Source organism: Nicotiana tabacum, chromosome 8 (genome assembly GCF_000715075.1).
Source record: "Nicotiana tabacum cultivar K326 chromosome 8, ASM71507v2, whole genome shotgun sequence".
NCBI lineage: Eukaryota > Viridiplantae > Streptophyta > Magnoliopsida > Solanales > Solanaceae > Nicotiana > Nicotiana tabacum.
In genome coordinates, this window is record NC_134087.1 from 72,937,544 (window position 1) to 72,962,801 (window position 25,258).

At 38.8% G+C, this 25,258-nt stretch overlaps 1 protein-coding gene across 1 annotated transcript; it reads left to right on the forward strand.

Moving 5' to 3' along the window:
- The first annotated feature begins 18,833 nt into the window (after nt 1–18,833).
- Nucleotides 18,834–21,989, forward strand: LOC107784168 (uncharacterized). Its single transcript, XM_016605251.2, has 2 exons — nt 18,834–19,527; nt 21,826–21,989. Exons 1-2 carry the CDS (start codon nt 18,834–18,836, stop codon nt 21,987–21,989), a joined length of 858 nt encoding a protein of 285 aa, XP_016460737.2.
- The last annotated feature ends 3,269 nt before the right edge of the window (nt 21,990–25,258 follow it).

A 25,258-nucleotide genomic window follows, 5' to 3' on the forward strand; every position in this document is an offset into this window, starting at 1 on the left:
GCATTAGGGCTCCAACCCTGAACTGAGCATTTTTTCTGTTAGCCAGCATTAGAGCTCCAACCCTGAACTGAGCATTTTTCTGTTAGCCAGCATTAGGGCTCCAACCCTGAACTGAGCATTTTCCATTTAGCCAGCATTAGGGCCCCAACCCTGAACTGAGCATTTTCCATTTAGCCAGCACTAGGGCTCCAACCCTGAACTGAGCATTTTTTTGTTAGCCAGCATTAGGGCTCCAACCCTGAACTGAGCGTTTATTTTCTGTTTAGCCAGCATTAGGGCTCCAATCCCTGAACTGAGCGTTTATTTTCTGTTTAGCCAGCATTAGGGTTCCAACCCTGAACTGAGCATTTATTTTCTGTTTAGCCAGCATTAGGGCTCCAATCCCTGAACTGAGCGTTTATTTTCTGTTTAGCCAGCATTAGGGCTCCAATCCCTGAACTGAGCATTTTTTCTGTCAGCCAGCATCAGGGCTCCAATCCCTGAACTGAGCGTTTTTACCTTATGGCGACATTAGGACTCCAATCCCTGAGTTGCGTTTTGTAGACTAAAGTTTTCCAATCCCCTCATCAATTATGTAAGTTGTTATGGCGATTAATTCACAAAATTTTCCTAGTGAAACTGGGGCAGAAAAATTTCGTTCATTTGTTTTGTTTGTCTCAGCAGGTCTGACCTCGAGGCGCATGGATCAAGACGACCTACGGGATGAGTCTCAATCCAGAATAAAGAAAAGAAGAAAAGGACAAAAAGAAGTTGTTCCGAGATATTGGAACAAACAAAGGGCGGATCGCTCCAAAATTTGATCAAAGTCCCGAGTTCTGCCAATCCCGTCTCACTCAATATTGCAAAAATAAACAGGCGCCCACAACTTGCAAGCATCAAGATTCGGATCGAAGTCTACAAGCAGAATTAGCTAAGACCCAAGATCAAGTTGCAAAAGAATTATAGATAGGAATCTTGTAACTAGCGGTTGACAGGCATAAATAGTTAGTTCAGTTTCAATTTCCTTTGGTTGTAATAAGGCGGTCGGTAAGCAGTAGCGGCAACAACAGCAGCAGTAACAGCAAGCATTGCAATCCCATGGTAGTCCCAACTACCAAAGTTTCCCGAACTACATTGACCTGATTCCTGTTTAGCCCAGGATATGTAGGAAATCTTTGAAGCAAAGACTCGGTCAAATCTTTCAAAAATGTGCTTCACACGGAGTATTCCAATATGCAAAATCGCTCATACCCGCTTACTCTATCTTTGCATGAAAACTCTTCGTGTTTTTCGAACAAAGAGGGGCAGCTGTGAGCACGTGATTTTTGTTTACGCAACAAATACTCCAAAAGAAATCGAAAAATAAAACAAATGGTTTTGTTGTACAATTTTGGATTTTACGTGGCATTTGGCAGTTATTTGTAATTCTGTTTGTGATTGTTTAGTTCCGTCAAATAAAAACACAAAATATATGTCGCATATAAATTTGGGATCTTGTTCTACTACTAGGAATTAATTAACCATTATTTGGTTTTAAAAGGCGAAGATCCCAAGATATGCATTTCTGTTCTATTTTCTTGTTGTCGTAGTGATTTTATTAAATGCTTTAATTCGTGTGATAACCGTTGTTAAATGTCGATTAATATTTGGGTAGTTTAATTTTGGTTTTAGGAATTTTTGGTTTAAATTATAAGAAGGAAATATTGGATTTGGGCCAAAAATCCAAAGAAAATCAGGCCCAAATCAATACAAATGATCCAATCCAAGCCAGGTCCTTTAGAGATATCCAAACGACGCCGTATAGGGCTTCCAATCGGAACCGTTCATCCCCTCCAATCCAACGGCTCCCAAGCCTTCCCTAGATACCCGACCCACTGAAACCTGGTTTGATCCGTTCCCAACATTGAGACCAAACGACGCCGTTCCCCCAGTGGAATGATCAAGGCCGTTGATCATTGGTGATCCAACGGCCAATATCAAACCATTCACTCCGTATATAAGCTTACCTCATTCACCCCGCACCCCTCGAACCAGACCCCCTCCTCACTGTTCTTCCGTCTCTCTCATTTCAGAGACGGACCTGGGTTTAGAACCCTAGCCGCCTTAGCCCCCTTCCGTTTGAAACCCGGCGGCATCAATGTCGTCGGCCACCAGACTAACACCCTAGGACCATTCAACCACCCTGAATCCAAATCCACAAACCATTCAGTTCGAATCTTCCCCCACCGTCTCGAATCTTCGTTTGAAGATTCGAGCCCAGACCTCGACCCATGCCAAACCCCCCCCCCCCCCCCAAATTCATACCAGGTATCCCCTTGACCTTCCTCGTGACCAAACCAAGCTTGGTTTGGTCCGAATCTACCCACAAATCCCAAAACCCCAAATCTGAAGATTCGAACCCTAGAACACAAGAATTTGCGGAGTCTGTTTAGATTTAAACGGAAGTTTGGGGTCTAATAGACCCTAATCGAAGTGTTCTCGGTCGAGAACACCTCGATTAAGATCTGTTCGACCTCAAATGGGCAAATCAAGCTCGGGTCTAGGTCATCTGTGTTTAAGCTTTTCTGGTTTGTTCACTTTTCCCTTTTGTTTGTCTATTTTAGTTTAGATTAGTTTATCGGCACGTTTATTTAGTTTGTTTGTTTATTTTGGGATTTCTGTTGTCAGTTGTTCTCCATCTCCGATAGACTTTTTATTCGTTCAATTGTCATTTTTGCTTATGTTTGAATACGCATAGTAATATACATATTCCAGCTTGATTAAATCGTCGAATCGATAATGCCTGTGGTTCCCCCTGTATCGTGCAAAATTGTCAAGAACAATTTATGCCTTTTTTGTGTTGTTTGATCGACTGTTTGTTTTGTGTTATAATTAGTATAGTCGAGTCGATATATGTTGTCAATCAGTTTCGATTTGGAATGGCATTTATCTGACTCGTATGTTTGATTTGCTTATTGAAGTTTCTGAGAAGTAATTGCACTATGTTTAGCCTGTGTATTTGAACCAGAAATCACCTAAAGATTGGATAGCTGTTAGTGTTAGCATAGATTGCAGATTGTAGTTCAAGTTAATGGCATGGGCAGCATGTGTTAGGAAGTTAGAGTAGAAATGGACAGCATGTGTTGTCAGGACATGCCCACACTGCCCATATTTGCTTAATTTAACCAAGACAGGCAACTTTAGCAGTAAAGAAAGGGTCTGTCAGGGGAATCTCATGGGAAGGGTCTTTATTTTAATATGTTGAGTGGAAAAAAAACAGCAGGAGAACATGGGAGGGGGTTCATTGGTTTAAAAGAGGCTGTTCGAATGGGTTGAGGGAGGCTATAAGAAACAGAAGGGTCTCCATTAGTGAGGGAGGATTTTTCAGCCATAAAAACAGTCCTAAAAAAGAAGGAGTTCAGTTTTGTTGGAAGACAATTCCATTTGGTTTTGGTTCAGTTCAAAGCCCCAGTAGCTGATACTGTTTTTTTCTGGTTTGACTCCAATTTGTTGAAACTTCCTATGCAATCTACTGGTCCAACTTTGGTTTGAGTTCAAGTCCATTTTGAGTTTTTGCATGCTGTCTGTTGCTGCCTGGTTTTCACAAATCTTTTCGGGTTTCATTTGAGTTGTTCCTGGTGCATTTGGTTGCTGAAACTGCTGTGTTGCTGGTGTTGTTTGTTGTTTATCACTGTTGCTGCATTGCTCACTCCTCTTTTCCTGCTTGTTGTCCAATTTCCAGGTACACATTTTGAATCTCACCTTGATGTAACAGTAACAATGAGTATGAAATGAAAGACGCGAAGAACTCTTCAGTCATTGGGCGCTGTACCTATAGTCTTATAAATTGTCAGTACATTTGTGCAAATCTTTAGGCTGTAACTCAATAGGAAAATACAGCAGTTAGCTTCGTATCTAATTAAAAACTTAGTTGGTTTAATTATTGTGATTCACAATGGTTGAGTTTGTTTAGTTGTACGTATGATGTAATTATGTAATTTGTAAAATGCACGAGTAGTTGGTATAGCAATAACTAGACTTCATCTTTGGTTATATTTTGTACATATGGTACTGTTCCTAATCTTGCCCAATGTAATATAGTTTCTTTTTTATCATTCGAGCTAACTTTATTAAATCTGATTTCGTTAGGCAGTCTATAGAACCGTGTTCGAATTTCTATTAGTAGCAGCTTCATAATAATTAATTCCACTAATCCAGCTTAAATAAGCTAATTCAAGTTCCACTCGAAGAATGTTAGCATGAGTTTAGCATTTTACTAATCTTGTATGTAATTCTCTTCATTAAATTAGAAGCATGTTATCCCCTGGAATAAGGCGTGAAACCATTCCCCGCCTCAGAGATAATTAATCTGATAATTAATAAGAACCCGGAGTTGGCCAAGTATGTAATCCAATTAGCTTGTATTTTCTTTCTTCTATTTTTTAGAGACAAACAAATAGATAATATAGTCGCTGTAGATTTATCCTTTCAAAAATGAGACGAGCCTCGCCAAATAATATGTACAAACTGCGGGGCCCTCATGAATGTACATATTAAAATACTTAGAATTTGGGATGGACTGTTTAGTGAATTTCACTGCCTTCCCCAAATATAATAACGCGTTAGACTCTTTAGGCGCGACTTAATTAAATTACATTCTTAAATTCGGGTGCGCATTTATGTGACCCAAATTCAAATCTCAACGGAGTCGAAATGTGTTAACAACTACGGGTGCATTGATTGCGACGGGGTTCGAGATGCATTTTCACGACGTTGCAATTCTATAAAAATAAATGATAATAATAAAAGCGGTTTAAACTTAATAAAAGCACATAAGTCACAACATGTATTTAAATCAAATATTTAGCCATTATAACAATTTAAGCGACCGTGGTAGAACCACGCGATTCGAGGGTGCCTAAGCCGAGGAGCATGCCTCAACAATTGGACCATCAGAACCACCAGAGCCCGGAAAGCCTCGGGGTAGCAAGGCTGAACAAAGCATCATGCACTCATATAGCATTACTATTACTTATCTTGATGAACCAATGACTGTGGCATGCAACGAGACAATGCAACAAACGGACATAGATTCAGAGGAAGATGACATACCAGAAAAGATTGTTAAAGAGGTTGAAAATTTTGAGAACAGACCTAAGTCCAAACTGGATGAGACCGAGATTGTTAACCTGGGACATGCAGAGAACATCAAAGAAACGAGAATCAGTGTCCACTTATCGTCATCAGAAAAGAAGGAATACACAGAATTTCTAAGGGAATATGAAGACATATTTGCTTGGTCGTATGATGACATGACTGGTCTGAGTACATCTATTGTGGCTCACAAACTGCCAACCGATCCAACATGTCCGCCAGTAAAGCAAAAGCTCAGAAAGTTAAGCCTGACATGAGTCTGAAAATCAAGGAAGAAGTCACTAAGCAAGTCAAAGCCAAGGTTCTCAGGGTAGTAGAATACCCAACATGGTTACCCAACATTGTGCTAGTACCAAAGAAGGATGGGAAGGTCAGAGTCTGTGTCGACTACCGGGATCTCAACCGGGCCAATCCGAAAGATGGACTTCCCCTTGCCGAACATACATATCCTGATCGATAATTGCGCCAAGCATGAGTTGCAATCATTTGTAGATTGTTTCACTGGATATCATCAGATCTGGATGGACGAAGAAGATGCTGAGAAAACGACTTTCATTACGCCGTAAGGAATGTACTATTACAAGATGATGTTGTTCGGCTTGAAAAATGCAGGAGGAACCTACATGAGGGCCATGACTACCATTTTCCATGATATGATACATAAGGAGATCGAGGTGTATGTAGATGATGTCATCATAAAAACCAAGAAAGCCACTGATCACATGGAAGATTTGAGGAAGTTCTTCAACAGACTAAGAATGTACAACCTGAAACTGAATCCCGCAAAATGTGCATTTGGGGTTCCTACCGAGAAACTACTTGGGTTCATTGTAAGTCGCCGAGGAATAAAACTAGATCCATCAAAGGTTAAAGTCATTCAAGAATTGCCACCGCCAAAGAACAAAAAGGACGTGATGAGTTTCCTGGGAAGACTCAACTACATCAGCCGGTTCATAGCTCAATCTACTGTCATCTATAAGCCAATCTTTAAGATGTTGAAGAAGTACGCCGCTACTAGATGGACCGATGACTACCAAAGGGCCTTCAACAGAATCAAGGAGTACCTGTCAACACCGCCAGTTTTGGTCCCGCCCGAACCAGGTAGACCCCTATTACTCTACCTTGCAGTGCTAGATAGAGCGTTTGGTTATGTTCTTGGGAAACATGATGATAGGGCCCAATGGTGCTTTGTATGTAACTGATATAGAAGGCAAATGTATAGATATGGCTATCAATTCTGATGCAGTCAAGAGATATTATGTGATAACAACTAGGTCGGGAATCCAAATTAGAGTAAGAATTTGAGAAGTAAATGCGGAAGCAATAACAACAAGGAATTGAACAACTAGAATTAAAGAGACGAAAATAAAGGATATGGGACGAATTCAAGGAAAGAATTCCAAGAACTTCCAAGAACGTAAGTTCTATAGCCTTGACAAGATCAAAGTAACAACGTCTTGATTTATGGAAGAAATCAAACGCCTTTACTTAAAAAGCAAATCAAAACAATAGATTCGGATCTTGACCACTTTACGAGTAACTTGAGACAACAATTAATAACTAGTATTAATCGCCTTCTAAGAATACCACAAAGGAATCAAAGATATCATAAAAGAGAAGTAATCTTACTACCTTGAACTAAGAACTAGTAAAGGTTGAAAGATAAATCTCAAAGCACAAGTAACAAAGGTTCAAAAGAACTCTCAAAGTATGATATACTTAATCAATAAATGTTGTATCTTATGAATGAGAAGAACTCCCTATTTATAGGAGTACTAAGTCATAAAAGTCCTTAAAATTAGTTAGGGTGGTTGCTAAGGCATACAAAGTCATTACAATTAGGTAGGGTGGTTGCTAAAGAGTAAGAAAAGTCATTAAAATTAGGTGAGGGCGGCCAAGACCCTTTGGGGCAGATTTGGGCCTTAAAACAACTAGTTTGGGTCATTGGTTTGGACTCCAATTGGGCTCCTTTTTAAAACACCCCCTTTTGGACCTCTTTTAAACTTATTTTGAGCCCTTTTTGATGGACTTCAAGGGCTAATTTGGTGACCCAATCTTCCTCCTCTTGGACTTCAATTTGGACCACCATATAATTGTAAAATTTGGACAATTTATTTCCTTTGGTCTTGAGCTCTTCCTCTACAATTGAAAGCTTCTTTATTTGCCATTGAAGTCTAGCAACCTTAGTTTGCAACTCTTTAGCTTGAGATCTTGTATATGGCCTTGGAGCTTCCAAAACTCTATCCTTGTCCTTGATGCTATCACCTAGCCAATTCACATCCTTTATCCTTGAGCTCTTCCTCCCAATTAATAACTTCTTCATTTGCACTTGAAGTCTAATGATCTTGTTTTGTAATTCTTTAGCTTGAACTCTTATTAAAGGCCATCTTTGAGATTCAAAAGCTTCATCCATGTCCTTGAATAGAGTTGAGCTTCCTAGGATGCTATCACGAGTGGCCAAGTTTAGGTGTCCAACTGTGAGTATACCACGTATTTCATATCAAGGATAGATCCGCTGAACATCTTTCAGAAGCCCATGCCCACTGGCAAGCTAGCCAAGTGGCAAATCCTGCTGAGTGAATCCGACATTGTCTACGTAACTCATAAAGCAATCAAGGGACATGATTTGGCAGATCATCTTACCGAGAATCCCGTGGACGGAGAATATGAACCCTTAAAGATGTATTTTCCTAATGAAGAGATATCATTCATAGGAGAAGACATTGTATAATCCTATGACGGTTGGAGAATGTTTTTCGATGAAGTAGCAAATTTCAAAGGAGTTGGCATAGGAGCAATCCTAGTGTCAGAAACCGGTCAGCATTATCCGGTGTCTACCAAACTCAGATTCCCTTGCACCAACAACATGGTTGAGTACGAGGCCTGCATCTTGGGACTCAAGATGGCCATTGACATGAACGTCCAAGAGTTTCTAGTGATCGGGGATTCAGACTTGCTTATACATTAGGTCCGAGAAGAATGGGCAACCAAGAACTCCAAGCTACTCCCTTATCTACATCATGTGCAGGAGTTGAGAAAGAGGTTCACAAAGACAGTATTTCAGCATGTCCCTAGGGTCCAAAATGAATATGCCGATGCATTGGCTACCCTATCATCCATGATACAGCATCCAGATAAGAACTTTATTGATCCCATTCCGATAAAGATCCATGATCAGCCAACTTACTGTGCTCATGTCAAAGAAGAAGCAGACGGAAAGCCTTGGTTTCATGATATCAAGGAATACTTGGCAAAAGGGGAATACCCAGAGCTCGCAAACACAATTCAGAAGCACATGCTTCGGAGGTTATCCAACAATTTCTTTCATAGCGGAGGAATCCTGTACAGGAGGACTCCTGATTTGGGATTACTAAGGTGTGTCGACGCAAAGGAAGCATCTAAATTACTAGAATAAATCCATGTTGGGACCTGTGGGCCACATATGAATGGCATTATCTTAGCCAAGAAGATACTCCAAGCTGGTTACTCCAAGTTGGTTATTTTTGGATGACTATGGAAATGGACTGCATCCAGTACGTCCGGAAGTGCCACCGTTGTCAGATACATGCAAATATGATAGAGGTGCCTCCAAACGAGCTTAATACAACAAGCTCACCATGGTTGTTCACCGCTTGGGGAATGGATGTTATCGGACAAATCGAACCTGCCGCATCAAATGGACACAGGTTCATCCTAGTGGCAATTGATTATTTCACCAGCTAGGTTGAAGCAGCATCGTACAAGGTAGTGACTAAGAAAGTTGTGGCAGACTTCGTCCACGACCGTATCGTTTGTCGGTTCGGAATTCCAGAATCAATCATTACTGATAATGGTTCTAATCTCAATAGTAATTTAATGAAAGCCATGTGTGAAACCTTCAGGATCAAACACAAGAATTCTACAACCTACAGATCTCAGATGAATAGAGCCGTAGAGGCCGTCAATAAGAATATCAAGAAGATACTAAGGAAAATGATAGAGAAGCATAAGCAGTGGCACGAGAAGTTATCATTTGCTTTATTGGGGTATCGCACAACAGTCCGCACATCAACCGGGGCGACTCCCTATATACTGGTTTATGGTACAGAGGCGGTCATTCCTGTCGAGGTAGAAATTCCTTCCTTGAGTATCATACAGGAAGCAGAACTTGACAATGCAGAATGGGTGAAGAGTCGTTATGAGCAGCTAGCTCTTATAGATGGAAAAAGAATGAATACAGTTTGTCATGGTCAGCTTTATCAGAACAGAATATTCAAAGCCTTCAAAAAAAGAGTCAAGCCGAGATAGTTCACACCGAGGCAGCTAGTGTTAACGAAGATTTTCCCGCATCAGAACGAGGCCAAAGGGAAGTTCTCTCCCAACTGGCAAGGTCCGTACATGGTCCACCGGGTTCTAATAGGAGGAGCCCTCATACTTGCAAAAATGGAAGGAGAAGTTTGGCCGAAGCCGATCAATTCAGATGCAGTGAAGCGATACTATATGTAACCTTTATGCTTTCCTTTATGATGTAACTTGAATTATGCCTGACATGATTCCTGTTTAAGAGGGGATACGTAGGCAGCCTTATGGGTTCGGTCACAATGCAATAAAATTTCCATTTCCCCGCTATTGGAAACTGGGGCAGAATTTTATGGAGGACCCTCAAAATTCCAAAGCCGATTCCAGCCATTTATCATTAACAGCCGTCAGAAGCAGCAACCCAGTAAATTGGGGCAGAATTTTGAGGAGGACCCTCAAAATTCCGAAGTGAGAGAAGTTGTAATATCTTGAACCACGTCGCAGTCATAGGTTCATCTAAGGAAAACTATTCTCGATTATGTATTTATGTTATATATTTTTTTACTAAATCATGCATGGCTGTTACCAAAGTTGCTTTGTTTAGCAATGCTACCCCAATGATACGCACAGTATCACCAGAACAGAGCCGAGCAAGTCAAGCAGAGCCAGCGGGAATACGAACTAACCTCCCCTCTTTACAAAACTCACGATTTTCTTTGGATGCAGGCACTTGAGTTGCAAAATCATCAAATATACTATACACTCACAAGACTCACATTACTCGGATATACTACTCTCAGAACCGTTGCACTTACTCACAGCTACTATCCGCACGCAGTGTCCCCAACAGACATAGTATCCCCAACAGTCGCAATATCGCAATCCGCTATCAGCTAAGAAAACTCTATTGCCATTTGCCATTTTACTTCCTGCATAAGGCTACCATTCTGCCTTCCGAGGTTAAGCTCTACCTCCATCTGCATTCTCTGCATTGCATAAGGCTACCATTCTGCCTTCCGAGGTTAAGCTTTACCTCCATCTGCATTCTCTGCATTGCATAAGGCTACCATTCTGCCTTCCGAGACTAAGCTCTGTCTCCATCTGCATTCTCTGCATTGCATAAGGCTACCATTCTGCCTTCTAAGACTAAGCTCTGTCTCCATCTGCATTCTCTGCATTGCATAAGGCTACCATTCTGCCTTCCAAGGTTAAGCTCTACCTCCATCTGCATTCTCTGCATTGCATATGGCTACCATTCTGCCTTCCGAGACTAAGCTCTGTCTCCATCTGCATTCTCTGCATTGCATAAGGCTACTATTCTGCCTTCTGAGACTAAGCTCTATCTCCATCTGCATTCTCTGCATTGCATAAGGCTACCATTCTACCTTTTGAGGTTAAGCTCTACCTCCATCTGCATTCTCTACATTGCATAAGGCTACCATTCTGCCTTCCGAGACTAAGCTCTGTCTCCATCTGCATTCTCTGCATTGCATAAGGCTACCATTCTGACTTCCGAGGTTAAGCTCTACCTCCATCTGCATTCTCTGCATCGCATAAGGCTACCATTCTGCCTTCCGAGGTTAAGCTCTACCTCCATCTGCATGGTTGAAATATCGCCACTTCATTTGCACCTTGCATGACTGAAATATCTCCACTTCATTTACATCTGGATGGCTAAAATATTGTCGCTTCATTTTTATACCTTGCATCGGCTGAAAGATCGCCGCTTTATTTACATCTGTATGGCTAAAATATCGACGCTTCATTTATACCTTGCATCGGCTGAAAGATCACCGCTTTATTTACATCTGCATGGCTGAAATATCGCCGCTTCATTTATACCTTGCATCGGCTGAAAGATCGCCACTTATTGCATTTCATTGGTTGAAAGATCGCCACATATTGCATCTCATGGGCTGAAAGATCGCCAAATTTTCCAAATGCGTCATTGTTCAGAGGCACCATTTTCATAGCCCGAGAACGCCATTTCATGGCCTGAGGACCCTTTTATCTTTTGCATATCATTATTCAAAGGCATCATGGTTCGGAGGCATCATTCTCATAGCCCGAGAACATAATTTCATGGCCTGCGAATCCTTATCATACGCTTCATGGCCCAGGACGTCATGGTCTGAGGACATCATCCTAACCGTCCGAAGACAACATTCATGGTCCGACGGGAACTTGCATCATGTTTAATTTTTAACACAACATACACTTCTGTTGCTTATTTGCAGGTAAACCGGCTAGCAACAGCCATATCAGCAGGAGCGATCTCGCTCCAGTTCCCGCAGCACTGTTAGACTTTAACCATCCATCCCAACCTAAATATCGCGTCCGTCTTTGAAGAAATCTCCATCGTCATATTCCACCGACGGATCCTGAACTACATATTGCCTGATTCCTGTAAGACCAGGGATATATAGGCAGCTCAGGAACCAGAGCACGTTCAAGTTCTTCAAACCATTTCGTTTGGTCAAATTGGCCATCATATCTTTACCGGACAACTCTTTCATCTTTCCCAAGTAAAGAGGAACAGCTGTTGACACCCAATTTTTCCCTATGTATTTTTACATGCAAATACTTTCAAAATAGCATATATATGCATATATAAGTATGTCCAAGTGTTTCAATAATTTTCCTAATTTCTAAATAATTTTTAAACTGATTTATTTCCCATTTTAGCAGTACAAAAACCAATAATTATTCCCAAATTATCATTTTGGTGAATAACTTACTCTATTCTCATATTTATACCAAAGTATAGCTAGGGTAATTTTTATACATTTTTTACAAATTTATTTGGTATTTTAAAAGCTAAATTGCATATAATTGCAATTATAGCCTATTTTAAGATTAATAGCATTTTATAATTATGAAATTGGTTCCAATATTTTTAAATTAATATTTATATATCATTAATTGACTCAGTACTTTTAATTTATTTTCAGAAGTCATTTTACTATTTTTATAAAAATAAAAAGGGAAAAGTGGCTATTTAAAATCTGGCCCATTTTGTTTCAATTATAGCCAAAATTTGTTCCCCTAATTGACCCAATTTCAAATCCAATTTTGGACCAACCCAATTCCATTTAACCCAACCCTTAACCCATTTAAAACTACCCGACCCAAACCCCTTTTAATCTAGGCTGTTAATCAATCTGATCAACGACCACGATTTCCCTTTCCTTTTTTAATCCGTCCACAACGCTAACCCAAACTCATTTCATTCTATCAGCCACCTCTGAATACCCCCCTCTCTCAAACTCTCTTGAAGGTTCTTGAAACCCTAATCATCTCCTACTGTCTTCTACTTCAGCTCACCGGAATCCATGGCCTCTCAGGCCATGGATGGCTTAAACTCATCTCCCTCTGCTCTTAAACATTTGGTGTTCGAAGTTTCGAGGTCTGACCTCAATGGTGTTCGTTCAGATCCTCTCCGATTCAAGGTTCTATGGCCTCTCCGGCCTTGCTACGGCATATCCAAGTATTATGAGCCTATTTCTTACTTATACAACTCAGATCGGACCTTTTCCAAGCCTTTCTCGCTTTAGGGTTCCTCTGAAACCCTAGATATTTGAGGTTTTCTCTGATTGTTTTCTTAAATCTGTTCAATATTTGTGCTCTACTTGAGTTTTTAAACGTTTTCCCTAATTTTTCTTTCAAAAATTACTTCTTTCCGATTTACGGTTTTTCTGAAAAGCTTAAAATGTTTCTCTGACTTTTCTTCTTCTTTTCTTTGTGTGTATTTGTCTATACTATGTTCTTATGTTTTATTTTCTTCCACGCATGTTCTTCTACTGTGTTCTTATATTTTCCTTTATCATGCATGTTCGTCTGTACTTTGTTTTTCTACTGTGTTTTGTACCATGCTCGCATGTTTATCTTGTTGTATTTTCTATATGATCTTTTGCTATGCTTTTCTAGATTTTTTGTGTTCTTCTACTGTATGAATTTCCTACTGAGTTCTTAAGTTTTGTTTGCCTTCTACTGAACTCTATTTAAGTCCCTTCTAAAAGGTTTTCTTAAACACATTTCTTTTACTGTCGTGACTATTCTCTCATTATGCTCCTACACTCTATCTGCTTTGAATATTATTTGTATTTGCTTGTCTTCTCATGAGATTCTGAAAGGAAGTCTCTAATCCTGTTGCCTCCTTATCTCTGTATTTGACTCGAGTCGTAAACCCTAGAATTTGGGGGTTTCCTCTAAGTTTGGTCATTTGATCAAACTAGGGTTCTGTTTGAGGACCCTTGACACTTTCAGACTTATTTCTGGGTCTATGAACCAAGTGTGAACTTCTTTTGTTTGCACACAATTCTAATTCTCCTACACTAGACTCTTCTATTGAATAGCATAACAAATTTCTTCATGTTTAACGTGTCCGTGTGCTTTTATATATGAGGAATCTTTCTTCAAAATGGTTTTCCAACTTGTGATTGATTAAGAATTACTTTTAATAAGTTTAATTGGTTGGTACTGATTTTCCTTAAGTCGAAATCCTTCCCATCTTTCTGACCTGGTTCATTCATACGAAATCCTCAATTTCTGATTTACTAACTGTTAACTGATTTCCTTTCCTTACTTGCACAAACCGTGCACTATCAAGACTTTGTCCTTAAATAAACCTCTATGTATTTACCCCTCTTGTACTGCTCTAGAAAAGTGTTTGATTGACCCATTTCCTTAATTATTTTGCCCGTTTGAAATCAGAATCCCTTAATTAAAGGGAGACCTTGTGTAATTGATTTCCAAACTATTTTTCTTACCTATTTCTACTTGCTTTCTGCACTATAAAAGGGCACGACCCTTCTGCACTTTAGGACACCTTCAATTCAATACTTCTACACTTCACACTTCACAATTCTCTTCTAAACTCATAGCATTCTGATTGCTCGTTTGCACTTTGGCTTTACAAGACTACTGCTTTCTCTTTGTTTGTTTTCTCTAAAACTGGTATGTCCTAATTTTAGTTTCAGCATCACCCCAATGTGTTTACTTAAAGTTTTTATATCCATGGCTACCTTATTGCTTATGTAGAGTTCAATATTTAACTTAATATGCCTATGTTCTATTGCCTGTTTCTACTGTGAATCTTTGCTCCCTACCCCATTACCCCTATGTGTTTGTAAGTGGTGACTTAGGGCATGGCAACATGAGTTGTTGCCCATGACTTGAGTTCTGAACCAGTGAGGTCCTAACCTCTAACAAGCTGGAGGGTGTGCTAGCATCCCCCATTGCTGAGTATGCCCATCAGCCTGCTTCTCTTGTGTTCTTGCAAATTCCCTACTCCTCTATACCCCTATATACACTGATTTTTAAGTTGTTCCCTTTTCCCCCTTTCCCCTTTCAAAATTTCACTTCTGCACTTGCACTCTCTCCTAGCTTCTAGGTTTTGCCCCCCTCTTGTGAGCCTTGCCTTGGGACCTTGAGTTCCCTCTGAACTTGGACACTTGAGGGCTGGTCCTTCCACACTGCATTATGTTCTTAATCTGGTAACATTTGGTGTGAGCACTGCCCGGAGTACATATGAGGCTCTTAGGGAACTTTGACACATCCAAAGATGAGAGAAAGGCTTTGGATCATGATCTTTAGAGTTGGTTCATCTCATATTTCAGACATGGAGTCTGAATTAGGCTCCCCTCGGTTGTACTTTTAATTTTGCTTTTCTTATTTCATTTCGGCTGTAATAACTTGTAAGAACTATTGGGGATGGCTAGTGAAAAGGGAGGGAATCGTGCCTGCAAAGGGGTAGATATCATGTTCATAGGGAATCATTATACTTCTGCACTTCTGCATTTCATATAGATATCATGTTCAAAGGGAATCATTATACTTCTACATTTCATATAGATATCATGTTCATAGGGAATTATTATACTTCTGCACTTCTGCATTTCATATAGATACTACGTTTATAGATTTCTGTACTTCTGCATTATATAGAGACCATGTCTATAGGTTTCTGCACTTCTGTATTATATAGAGACCGTGTCCATAAGTCATTTATGAAATTTTGCATATCATATAGATAATATGCCTATAGGACTTCCTGCAATTTGCATGTGCATATGTCATTAGGCAAACCTATTATTTATAGGAGTTAAATAACTAACTGCATATAGATGACCTGCCTATAGGATTTCTGCATGTCAATAACAATGTTTTTAAAGTCAACAACGCTTAGAAAGCATGCCTATAGGAATTAACAACCTAGTATGAAACGTTTTCGTTCACCTATAAGTCTAAAATCGGCAATATCATTGTCCAACATCTGCAGAATCTTTTGTCAAAACTCGTCTTCCCTGAATAACTGACGACCTCTTCTAAAATCAGTACACTTCATCTTTTCTGAAACCAGTAGATATCATGCCTATAGGTTTCGTCTAACACTTAGGCAAGCCTTAGGATAAAAGTTGTGACTGCACAAGTTTTGTTTGTTAATTACGACCAGCGGGCAGGTCTAATTCGAACTTCTTATCTGAAAATATGTGATAAATCAGCCTGCTAGTTTCATCCTCTACTTATGGGAATGCTACTTCGAGAAATGCTGCTTCAGGATAAACTAGATATGTTGCGAGAGAAACTGGATATTTTCCTATGGCTTGGACCCTTTCACTCGAGAACTCAAAGGGGGGAAAGAATTCTTCAACATAGTCACAAGAAGGTGGTCTACGACCATTAGATCCCTAGAAAGAGGAGCAACTAAGAAGAGAGGGGTACTTTCCCCTTTTAAGTTTTAATCAGACCCTAATCAGTACATGCAAGACATGCTAAACTAGATGCTTTTCTTTGATTTGAGAAGGTTTATTTGAGCCATACTTGTTTATGTGTTTTCCTAATATTTTCTATACATGTTTTGTTTGTCGCCTTAGTATTTTTACCTTTTGAAACCACAAATAAGCCAACTTTTCCACCATTATAGGATTAGTAGTCCCAAGCACCTCCGGGGATGATAGAATTGGGGCTGGTAATAGCATGCAATAAGTAAACGAGACTATTCCGCGCTTTAGCACCTTAACGGAGTGGGAAAGGGTAGATATGGATGTGATGACCACGCGATAATGTCACGTGTAAACCCTCGTCGAGGAGCGATTACCGGACATTGTGTGGGGTGATCCATATTATTTATAAACTTAGGACCCCCCCTTTCCTTTACTTGTTTATTTCGTTGTTTACCTTTCAAAAATTTTAAACCATTTTTCTCAAATTTTAGCTTGCCTTTCACTTCTTTTAATTTTATCTATTTGCAACCCTTATGTGAAAACCCCCTCATATTTGAAACTCTTATTTGCTTACTTAAAGTCACAATTATAGTATGGCCGGGAACCATACTAGTGGATTCTGAGGGGCACCTAACACCTTACCTTTGGGATAATTTCAAGCCCTTACTCGATCTCTGCTTTTCCTAAATCAAACTCTTCTTAGTGTCCTAATGCACTTTAATCATTAGGTGGCGACTCTTCTCTTTTAATACCCGTTAAAAGAGTTGTCATTGTCATAAACCCTATTTCGCGAGAAAAAAAGAGGGCACGACAGTCGTTACACTAAGCCGGTAGTAAATTGATCGCATCAATATACTAATCAAGGATGGCATCTAGCAATACTCCTTAACGATTGAATATAATAAAATATACAATTTACTCTCAAGAACTAGTAGAAGAATAAAGTAGCATTTCTTTCTGTCCTTATAGCTCTGAATTACCCTAGGATATGGTTCAACTGTCAAATCCTAATAGGCGACCAACTATATGTTCATGTCAAATATAATTGTCCATTGAATGACCTAAGAAACTCTTTTCTTCTTTCATTCAATTGCCCTGGCTAAGGGTGGATCCACGTGTAAGGTTCTGGGTGTTGCAGCACCCACTGACTCCGACGGGGACTCGGTATACTAATATAAAACCTTTATGAAAATTGATATAATATATTAGCAAGCACCCATTAACCAAAAATTCCAATGGGTGTTTTGGTTTGGAGGCTGAGGTTTGGGCGCTTGAATAGCTAACGTTATGAGATTGAATCTTACTGGCAATGTTTTTTGTTCCAAAAAATAACACTTTTCCTTATTTAATAAATCATTGACTTCCTTGTTTTCTAATCTTTTTCAATGCTGATTTATTGTACCTTCTTTTACTTTTTTTTCCATTTTTTAATTTCCTCTTGTTTACTAGTTAGAAGAGAGGAGAAAAAGAATCCCCCACTAGTTAAAATATTGGTAGGCTTTCAAAAGACACCAAACCAAAATATTAAAACAAAATCCCTCTCGGCTTCTCCAGTTCTCCTTTTAAGTTTCACAGGTTACACAGTGAACAATAAGTTTTCTTGACTTCCCCATCCCAAAATTAAAACACAAGGAACAAGGTAATAAGATTTAGTATTTTGATTTATGCTATAGATTTTGGGTATAAATGGTAATATTCTATTGAAGATATTAGATTTTACAAACTACAATTCCTATTATCTATGCTTTGTAAAATAAATTCAATAATATTTTTATGACTGCTCCCACTTATTGTAATTATTTTATGGAAACTAAACAATAGTTATGTGTACTTGTCAAAAGGTGAAAAATAAATTTATCTCTATTTCTGACTTAATTTCAAAACTGATTTTTTTGGGGATAAATGTAGGTTATTAGCATCAGTTTGTGCGATTGATGAATTTATCCTCATTGGCTCATTGCTTCAAAAATTTGTAAGTTCTCATCTTATCTTTCGAAAGAATAAATACTTCTGATATTTTTAGTTATAAAGAAGTGTGATCAATTTTCCGGTGCAATGTGGTTAAATATGTTGTTATTGCTTTATTATTTATATTGTTAAAGAGGGGCATGAGTTCCCCAATAGGATTTAGTTGAATTACTTGAATTGATTTTCAGGTAAAATTGAATCTTATTTTGTAGGAATATTTCATCAATCTTTGTGAATAGAGATGGATAGGTTTGTCACAAGAACGAATGTTGTGCAACCAAGTTTTAGTTCTATTAATCCATCTATTGCTTCATCCATAGCTCCGGAAATTCAGAGGGACACATTTCTTTTTTATCTTGATTTAGAATCTCTCAACATTGATTCGGGAGATAGAAAGCCTATTACAGAATACAACCATAATATACTTGATGAAGTTAGAAGACATTATATTAAAAAAAAGCCTTGCCGGCCTTTGAATCATGATTTTCCTAAAACTAAATTTGGGAAGATAATGCGTCCGTTTTGTCCTGGTTGGTTTAAGGGTCAGCATTCTAAGTGGTTGGAGTACGATATATCAAAAGATGTTCATATTGTTTGGTTTGTTATTTGTTCAAAAATGAACATGAAAGTCATGGAATTACGGGATATGCTTTTACAAAAAATGGCTTTAAAGCTTGGAACAAGGCTATTGAAAGATTTAAAGCTCATATCGGAGAAGTAAATAGCATCCACAACAAGTGCTTCAATACGATGCTTGATTTAATGAATCAATCACAATCAATTTGCACTTCTTTTGACAAACAATCCGAGAAAGAAAAAAGTGAGTCTCGACATCACTTGAGTGCTTCAATCAGTGTGGCAAGATTTCTTTTGAGACTAGGTTTGCCATTTCGTGGGCATGATGAGAGTCAATCTTCTACAAATAGAGGTATTTTTCTTGAGCTTTTGCGATGGTATGGAGATATTGATCGAGATGTTGGAAGCATTATATTAGAAAATACTCCAACAAATGAAATGATGTGTTTTCCAAATATTCAAAAAGATATTGTTGATGCTTGTGCTAAAGAAACAATTAAAGCTATCATTGAAGACCTGGATGGGGATTTTTTCGGTATACTAGTTGATGAATCAAAAGATATATCACACGAGGAGCAAATGACACTTGTTTTGAGATATGTTAACAAAGAAGGCAAATTCATAGAGAGATTTGTTGGTATTGTTCATGTTAGTAATAAATCGGCTATGTCATTGAAAAAGGCAATCTACTCTTTTCTTTCTAATCACTCATTAAGTCCAACGCAAATACGTGGGCAAGGTTATGATGGGGCTAGTAACATGCAGGGAGAGCTAAATGGTGTTAAGACTTTGATTTTGAATGACTGTCCATCAGCATATTGGATTCACTGTTTCGCTCACCAACTGCAATTATGTGACGACCTGGCCGGTCTTTCTTAAGAATTTACGCCCCAATACCCTATTAACTACTTTTTCCAAGTTTATTTCTACTAATTTGATTTGCTGGGATATTCGGTTTTAACTTTCGGAGAGTTTTGGGACACTTAATCCCTAAATGAGAGCTTAAGTGTTGGAGAGTTGACCGTAATCGTAATAGAGTGAAAATGGCCTCGGAATGGAAATGGTTCTGTTAGCTCCGTTGGGTGATTTTGGACTTAGGGGTGTGTTCGGATTATGTTTTGGAGGCCCGTAGCTAATTTAGTCTTGAAATGCCGAAAGTTGAATTTTTGAAGTTTCTGGTTCGATAGCGAGATTTTGATCCGAGGGTTGGAATAGAATTCCGGAAGTTGGAGTAGCTCCATAGTGTTGAAGTGTGACATGTGTGTAGAATTTCAGGTCATTCGGACGAGGTTTGATAGACTTTTTGATCGAAAACGTATTTTTAAAGTTTTTGGAATTCTTAGGCTTGAATCCGATGAAAAATAGGTGTTTTGATGTTGTTTTGAGAATTCCGAAGGTTGGAACAAGTTTGAATGATGTTTTTGGATTAGTTGGCATGTTTGGTTGAGGTCCCGGAGTCCTCGGGATGAATTCGGATGGTTGACGGACAAATTGAGGTCCAATTTTGGTACTTTTGATATGACTGAACTCGTGAGAGTGCGAGGTTTCTGGAAATCTAAATTTTACCCGATTCTGAGACGTGGGCCCGAGGGGCATTTGGGTTATTTTACATAATTTCGCGTATTAGCTTAGAATATAATTGTAGAATCAGTTACTTGAAGTGTTATTTACATTATGCAATTGAATTGAATAGATTTGGGCCATTTGGAGTCGAGTACTCGTGGCAAGAGCGTGATTTCATATTGATTATTGAGCCGGTTCGAGGTAAGTGGCTTGTCTAACCTCGTGTGAGGGACTTTCCCCTTAGGATTGGTATTGTGATAATTGAATTGCCTTGTACATGAGGTGACGAGTGCGTACTTGTGCTAATTTTTGAAAATACGGTTTTCATTAAGTAACTTTAATTGTGTTTTCCCTTTCTATTTATTCTACTTTCACCTTTAAACCTACTGTTAGTTAGAGAAGCATGTCTATTTGACTTAATTGCTTTATTTGCTTTAACTGCCTTATTTGTATTACGTGAAGCATGCTAGGTTAGAATTGTCTGTGTTACCTTGTTATGAAGTTGAGTTTATTTGAGTATTCTTTGTGCCATTGTTGTGTGTTTTACTTTGGGACTACAGGACGACATCCTGGGAGATCCCATGTACGCATTTACGATTTGAGCTGAAGTGCGGGTACCGAGAGATCCGCAGCATGTATATTGAGGATACCAAGAGATCCCTATCATACATTGAGGATACCAAGAGATCCTCGGGATATCAAGAGATCCCTAGCATATATTGAGGATACCGAGATATCCCCGGGATACCAAGAGATCCCTATCATACATTAAGAATACCAAGAGATCCTCGTGATACCAAGAGATCCCTAGCATACATTGAGGATACCGAGAGATCCTCGGGATACCAAGAGATCCCTGGTATATATTGAGGGTACTAAGAGATCCTTGGGATACTGAGGATCTCCGGTTATTTCCTTGTGATTGTTTTTGCATCTGTTTTAGTTATTGAATTCCTTATTTTCCTGTATTAAATTCTTATCATTAGTTTTCAACTATATTACTTATTTTACAGTGTCATGTCTTATATTCTTTATTTTTATCTCAGTAGGGCCCTGACCTTCCTCGTCACTACCCCACCGCGGTTAGGCTTGACACTTACTGAGCACCGTTGTGGTGTACTCATGCCTCTTCTGCGCATGTTTTTCATGTGCAGATCCAGATACCGCTTCTCAGGCCTATCATCCTTGAGGGAGGTGACTGCTTTAGAGACTTCGAGGTACATCTGCCGCATCCGCAGACCAAGGAGTCCCTTTCTATTCCTGCTTTTAGTAATTAGCCCTTCTATTTTTTTCTGTTCTTATTAAACTTTCCGGAATTAGAGTTATGTAGTATTTTTCTTAGCTTGTGATTAGTGGGTTTCCGGGTCTTGGATTTACGTATTGGTATTGAGAGTTAAACATGGTGTATGCCGAGTGGTACATTTAAACACTATTATTACTTTATTCCTGTTTTAAATTGTTTTACTTCCGCAATTTAGGTTTACCTAGTCGTATAGACTAGGTGCCGTCACGATGGTTCACGGAGGGCGAATCAGGGTCATGACAAATTAACATTTGTGGCTCTTGAAAATAAGCATTCAGATGTAGATGACTTTTTTTATAGTTACTAATATCTTAAATATTGTTGGAGCATCTTTTAAGCACAGGGATTTGCTTCGAGGACATCAAGCTAAAAAGTTAGAGGAGTTTCTCAAATCAGGTGAACTGCATACTAGACGAGGATTAAATCAAGAGTGTGGGCTTCAACGACCAGATGATACTCGTTAGGGTTCTCATTATAAAACGTTGGATAACCTTATTGTCATATTTCCATGCTGACAGAATTGTTGTTGAAAGTCTTATGGGTAAGATTAAGGAATTTGATTTTGCTTTTATGTTACACTTGATGTTAAAAGTTTTAACAATGACAAATAAGTTAAATTGTGCAAGATATTGTCAATTTTGTGGGACTCCTTGCTCTTACAAAGCAACAATTACAAACGATGAGGAATAGTGAATTGGATCTTTAATGAAAGATGTCTCTTATTTTTGTGATAAATATGATATAATGATTCCAAAGATGGACACTCGCTACTTTCCTAGGAAGTCAAAGCGTAGAGCTCTTGATGCTACATATTCCCATCATTTGCGTGTCGACATTTTTTATGCTGTTATAGATTTGCATTTTCAAGAGCTTAATTGTGTCATGACCCAAAATCCAACTAGTCGTGATGGCACCTAACCCAACCCTCTAAGTAAGACAATTAACAATTATCCATTTCCAATGAAATTTATAAAACAATTAAATGGAAGAAATTATCTGAAACTTATACATTTCTCAAGAACTGGTAATACAAATCATAAGCTTCTAAGAATAGGTTTACAAAGCTGAAATGAAGTAAATACATCATCTGTTTGAAAAAGTACATAAACAGAGGTTTATAAATCTAAGGCTACCCTTAACAATAGACAGCTACAACCGAAACGCAGGTACATCTTCAATCCCAGCTCCCGTCGATCACACCAACAAATTAGCCAAATCTGCACACAAGGTGCAGAAGTGTAGTATGAGTACAACCAACCCCATGTACTCAATAAGTATTAAACCTAACCTTAGGTTGATATTAGTGATGAGCTGGAATAAAGGTCGGGTCCAACACCAATAGCCAACAACAGTTCATAATAACTATAACGACCCAGCCAGTCATTTTAAAAATTAATGCCCCGATCCCCTATTAACTGTTTTCTCCGTGTTTGTTTCTGCTATTATGAGTTACCGGGAAGATTCGTTTTATGTTTTGGAGTATTTTCGGGACACTTAGTCCCTCAATGAGAGCTTAAGCTTTAGAATTAGAATCGTAGTCGGAGCAATGTGAGGACGACCTTAGAATGGAATTTCGTCAGTTTTGTGACTCTGTTGGTTGATTCCAGGCTTAGGGACATGTTCGGATTGTGTTTTGGAAGTCCGTAACTTATTTAGGCTTGAAATACCGAAGGTTGAATTTTTAAAGTTTCCGGTTCGATAGTGAAAATTTGATATTGGGGTCGTAATCAGATTCCGAGAGTTGGAATAGCTCCGTAGAGTTGAATGTGACTTGTGTACAAATTTTGGGGTCAATCGGACTTGGTTTGGTTGGTTTTATCATCGGGTGTAGGATTCTTAAGATTTCTAGTTCATAAAACTTGGATTGGAGGGTGATTAATGGTTTTAGCATTGTTTGATGTGATTCAAGGGTTGGAATAAGTTCGTATGATTTAGGATTAGTTGGCATGGTTGGTTGAGGTCCCGGGGGCCTCAGTTGAGTTTCGGATATCTAACGGATTGGAATTTGGACTTAGGCAAAAATCTGAATTGCTGAACTTGTCATAATCGCACCTGCGTGTGTAGGACCGCAGGTGCTGCCCCGCAGAAGCGGTATGTTGACCGCAGGTGCGATCTGAGGCCCAAGTGAAACTGGTCGTAGATGCGGCCCAAGAACTGCAGAAACGGATCGCATCTGCGAGTATAGGGTCGCAGGTGCGACTTTTGGATGTTTAATGAAAAGTCGTAGGTGCGGATAAAAGGCCACATAAGCGGGAATGCAGGTGCGGTAGATCCCTCACAGGTGCAAAAATCACTGGGCAGTAAAAAGGAAAAATGAGGGTTTGAACTCATAACTTGGAAAAACGATTTGGAGCTCGGTTGAGGGTGATTTCTCGAGGGTTTTTAAAGGAGAAACATTGGGTAATGATTTCTATCTTGATTTTGATCTTAGAAGTATAATTTATTGTTGTTTTCCTCTTCTAATTAAGGAATTTGGGGGATAAAAGTTTGAAGATGGGAGAAAATTTCCCCAATTGAGAATCCGAGTTTTGAGTGAGATTTTGACGTCGGATTTTGGTGATTTTTATTCGAGTGTGATCGTGAGTGATCGGAGGTTCTGAATTTGTAAATTTTATCCAATTTCGAGACGTGAGCCCGGGGGACTTTTTTGGCGATTTTCTTAATTTCACGTATTAGCTTCGAATTAATTAGTTAAATTAGTTACTTGAAGTTATATTTACATTATGCAATTAATTTGAATAGATTTGGGCTATTTGGAGTCGGGTACTCGTGGCAAGAACGTAATTTCGAGTTGATTGATCTAGTTCGAGGTAAGTGTCTTGCCTAACCTTGTGTGGGGGAACTCCCCTTAGGATTTTGGTTCTGTTGTTATATGAGTGACGTGTACGTGAGGTGACGAGTGCGTACACGTGCTAATTGTTGAAAACCCCATTTTCATTAAGTAAATATCTGTGTTTCTTTTTTTTGAACACTACTTGTATTTAAAGCCTACTGTTTAGCTTAAGAAAGCATGCTTAAGTGACTTAATTGTACTATTTGCTTAACTGTCTATTTGAATCTTGTGCAGCATATTTAGAATAGAAATCTCTGTTTCTTTCTTGGTATGAACTTGTATAGAATTGTAGATTCTTTCTGGGGACTGTTGTGTGTTTACTTTGGGATTACGGATCGGTATTCCGGTAGATCCCTCTGCATGTTTACTGTGGGACTACAAATCGGTATTCCGGTAGATCCCCCTACACGTTTATATTTGGGACTACGGGGCAACATCCGATAGATTCCCCGTACTATATATGTACTTTGGGACTATGGATTGGTATTCCTGGCGTTTCCCCTATATATTTATGATTCGAACTACGGGACGATATCCCGGGAGATCCTCTGAACATTTACGTTTGGGACTACGGGACGATATCCTGGGAGATCCCCTGTTGCTATTTCTGTGCACTGAGTTAGATTTTTTTTGTGATTTTATTCGTTATAATTGCAATGACTCTGCATAATAGCTCATGTATGTATAATTACATTATTTTATAAGAAAAAGACTTTTTATATTTTTATAATACTAAGTAATTATTTTAAATCATTTTTATGCACAAAGGATATTTTTATCACTTATAAGTTATTTTATAAAATTGTTTTATTAAGTTAATTATGTATTTAAATAATAGCCCCTTTTTCTTAATCAATTTCGGACTTTAGCCTACCCCAGCCCAGTTAAAACCTAGCCCAA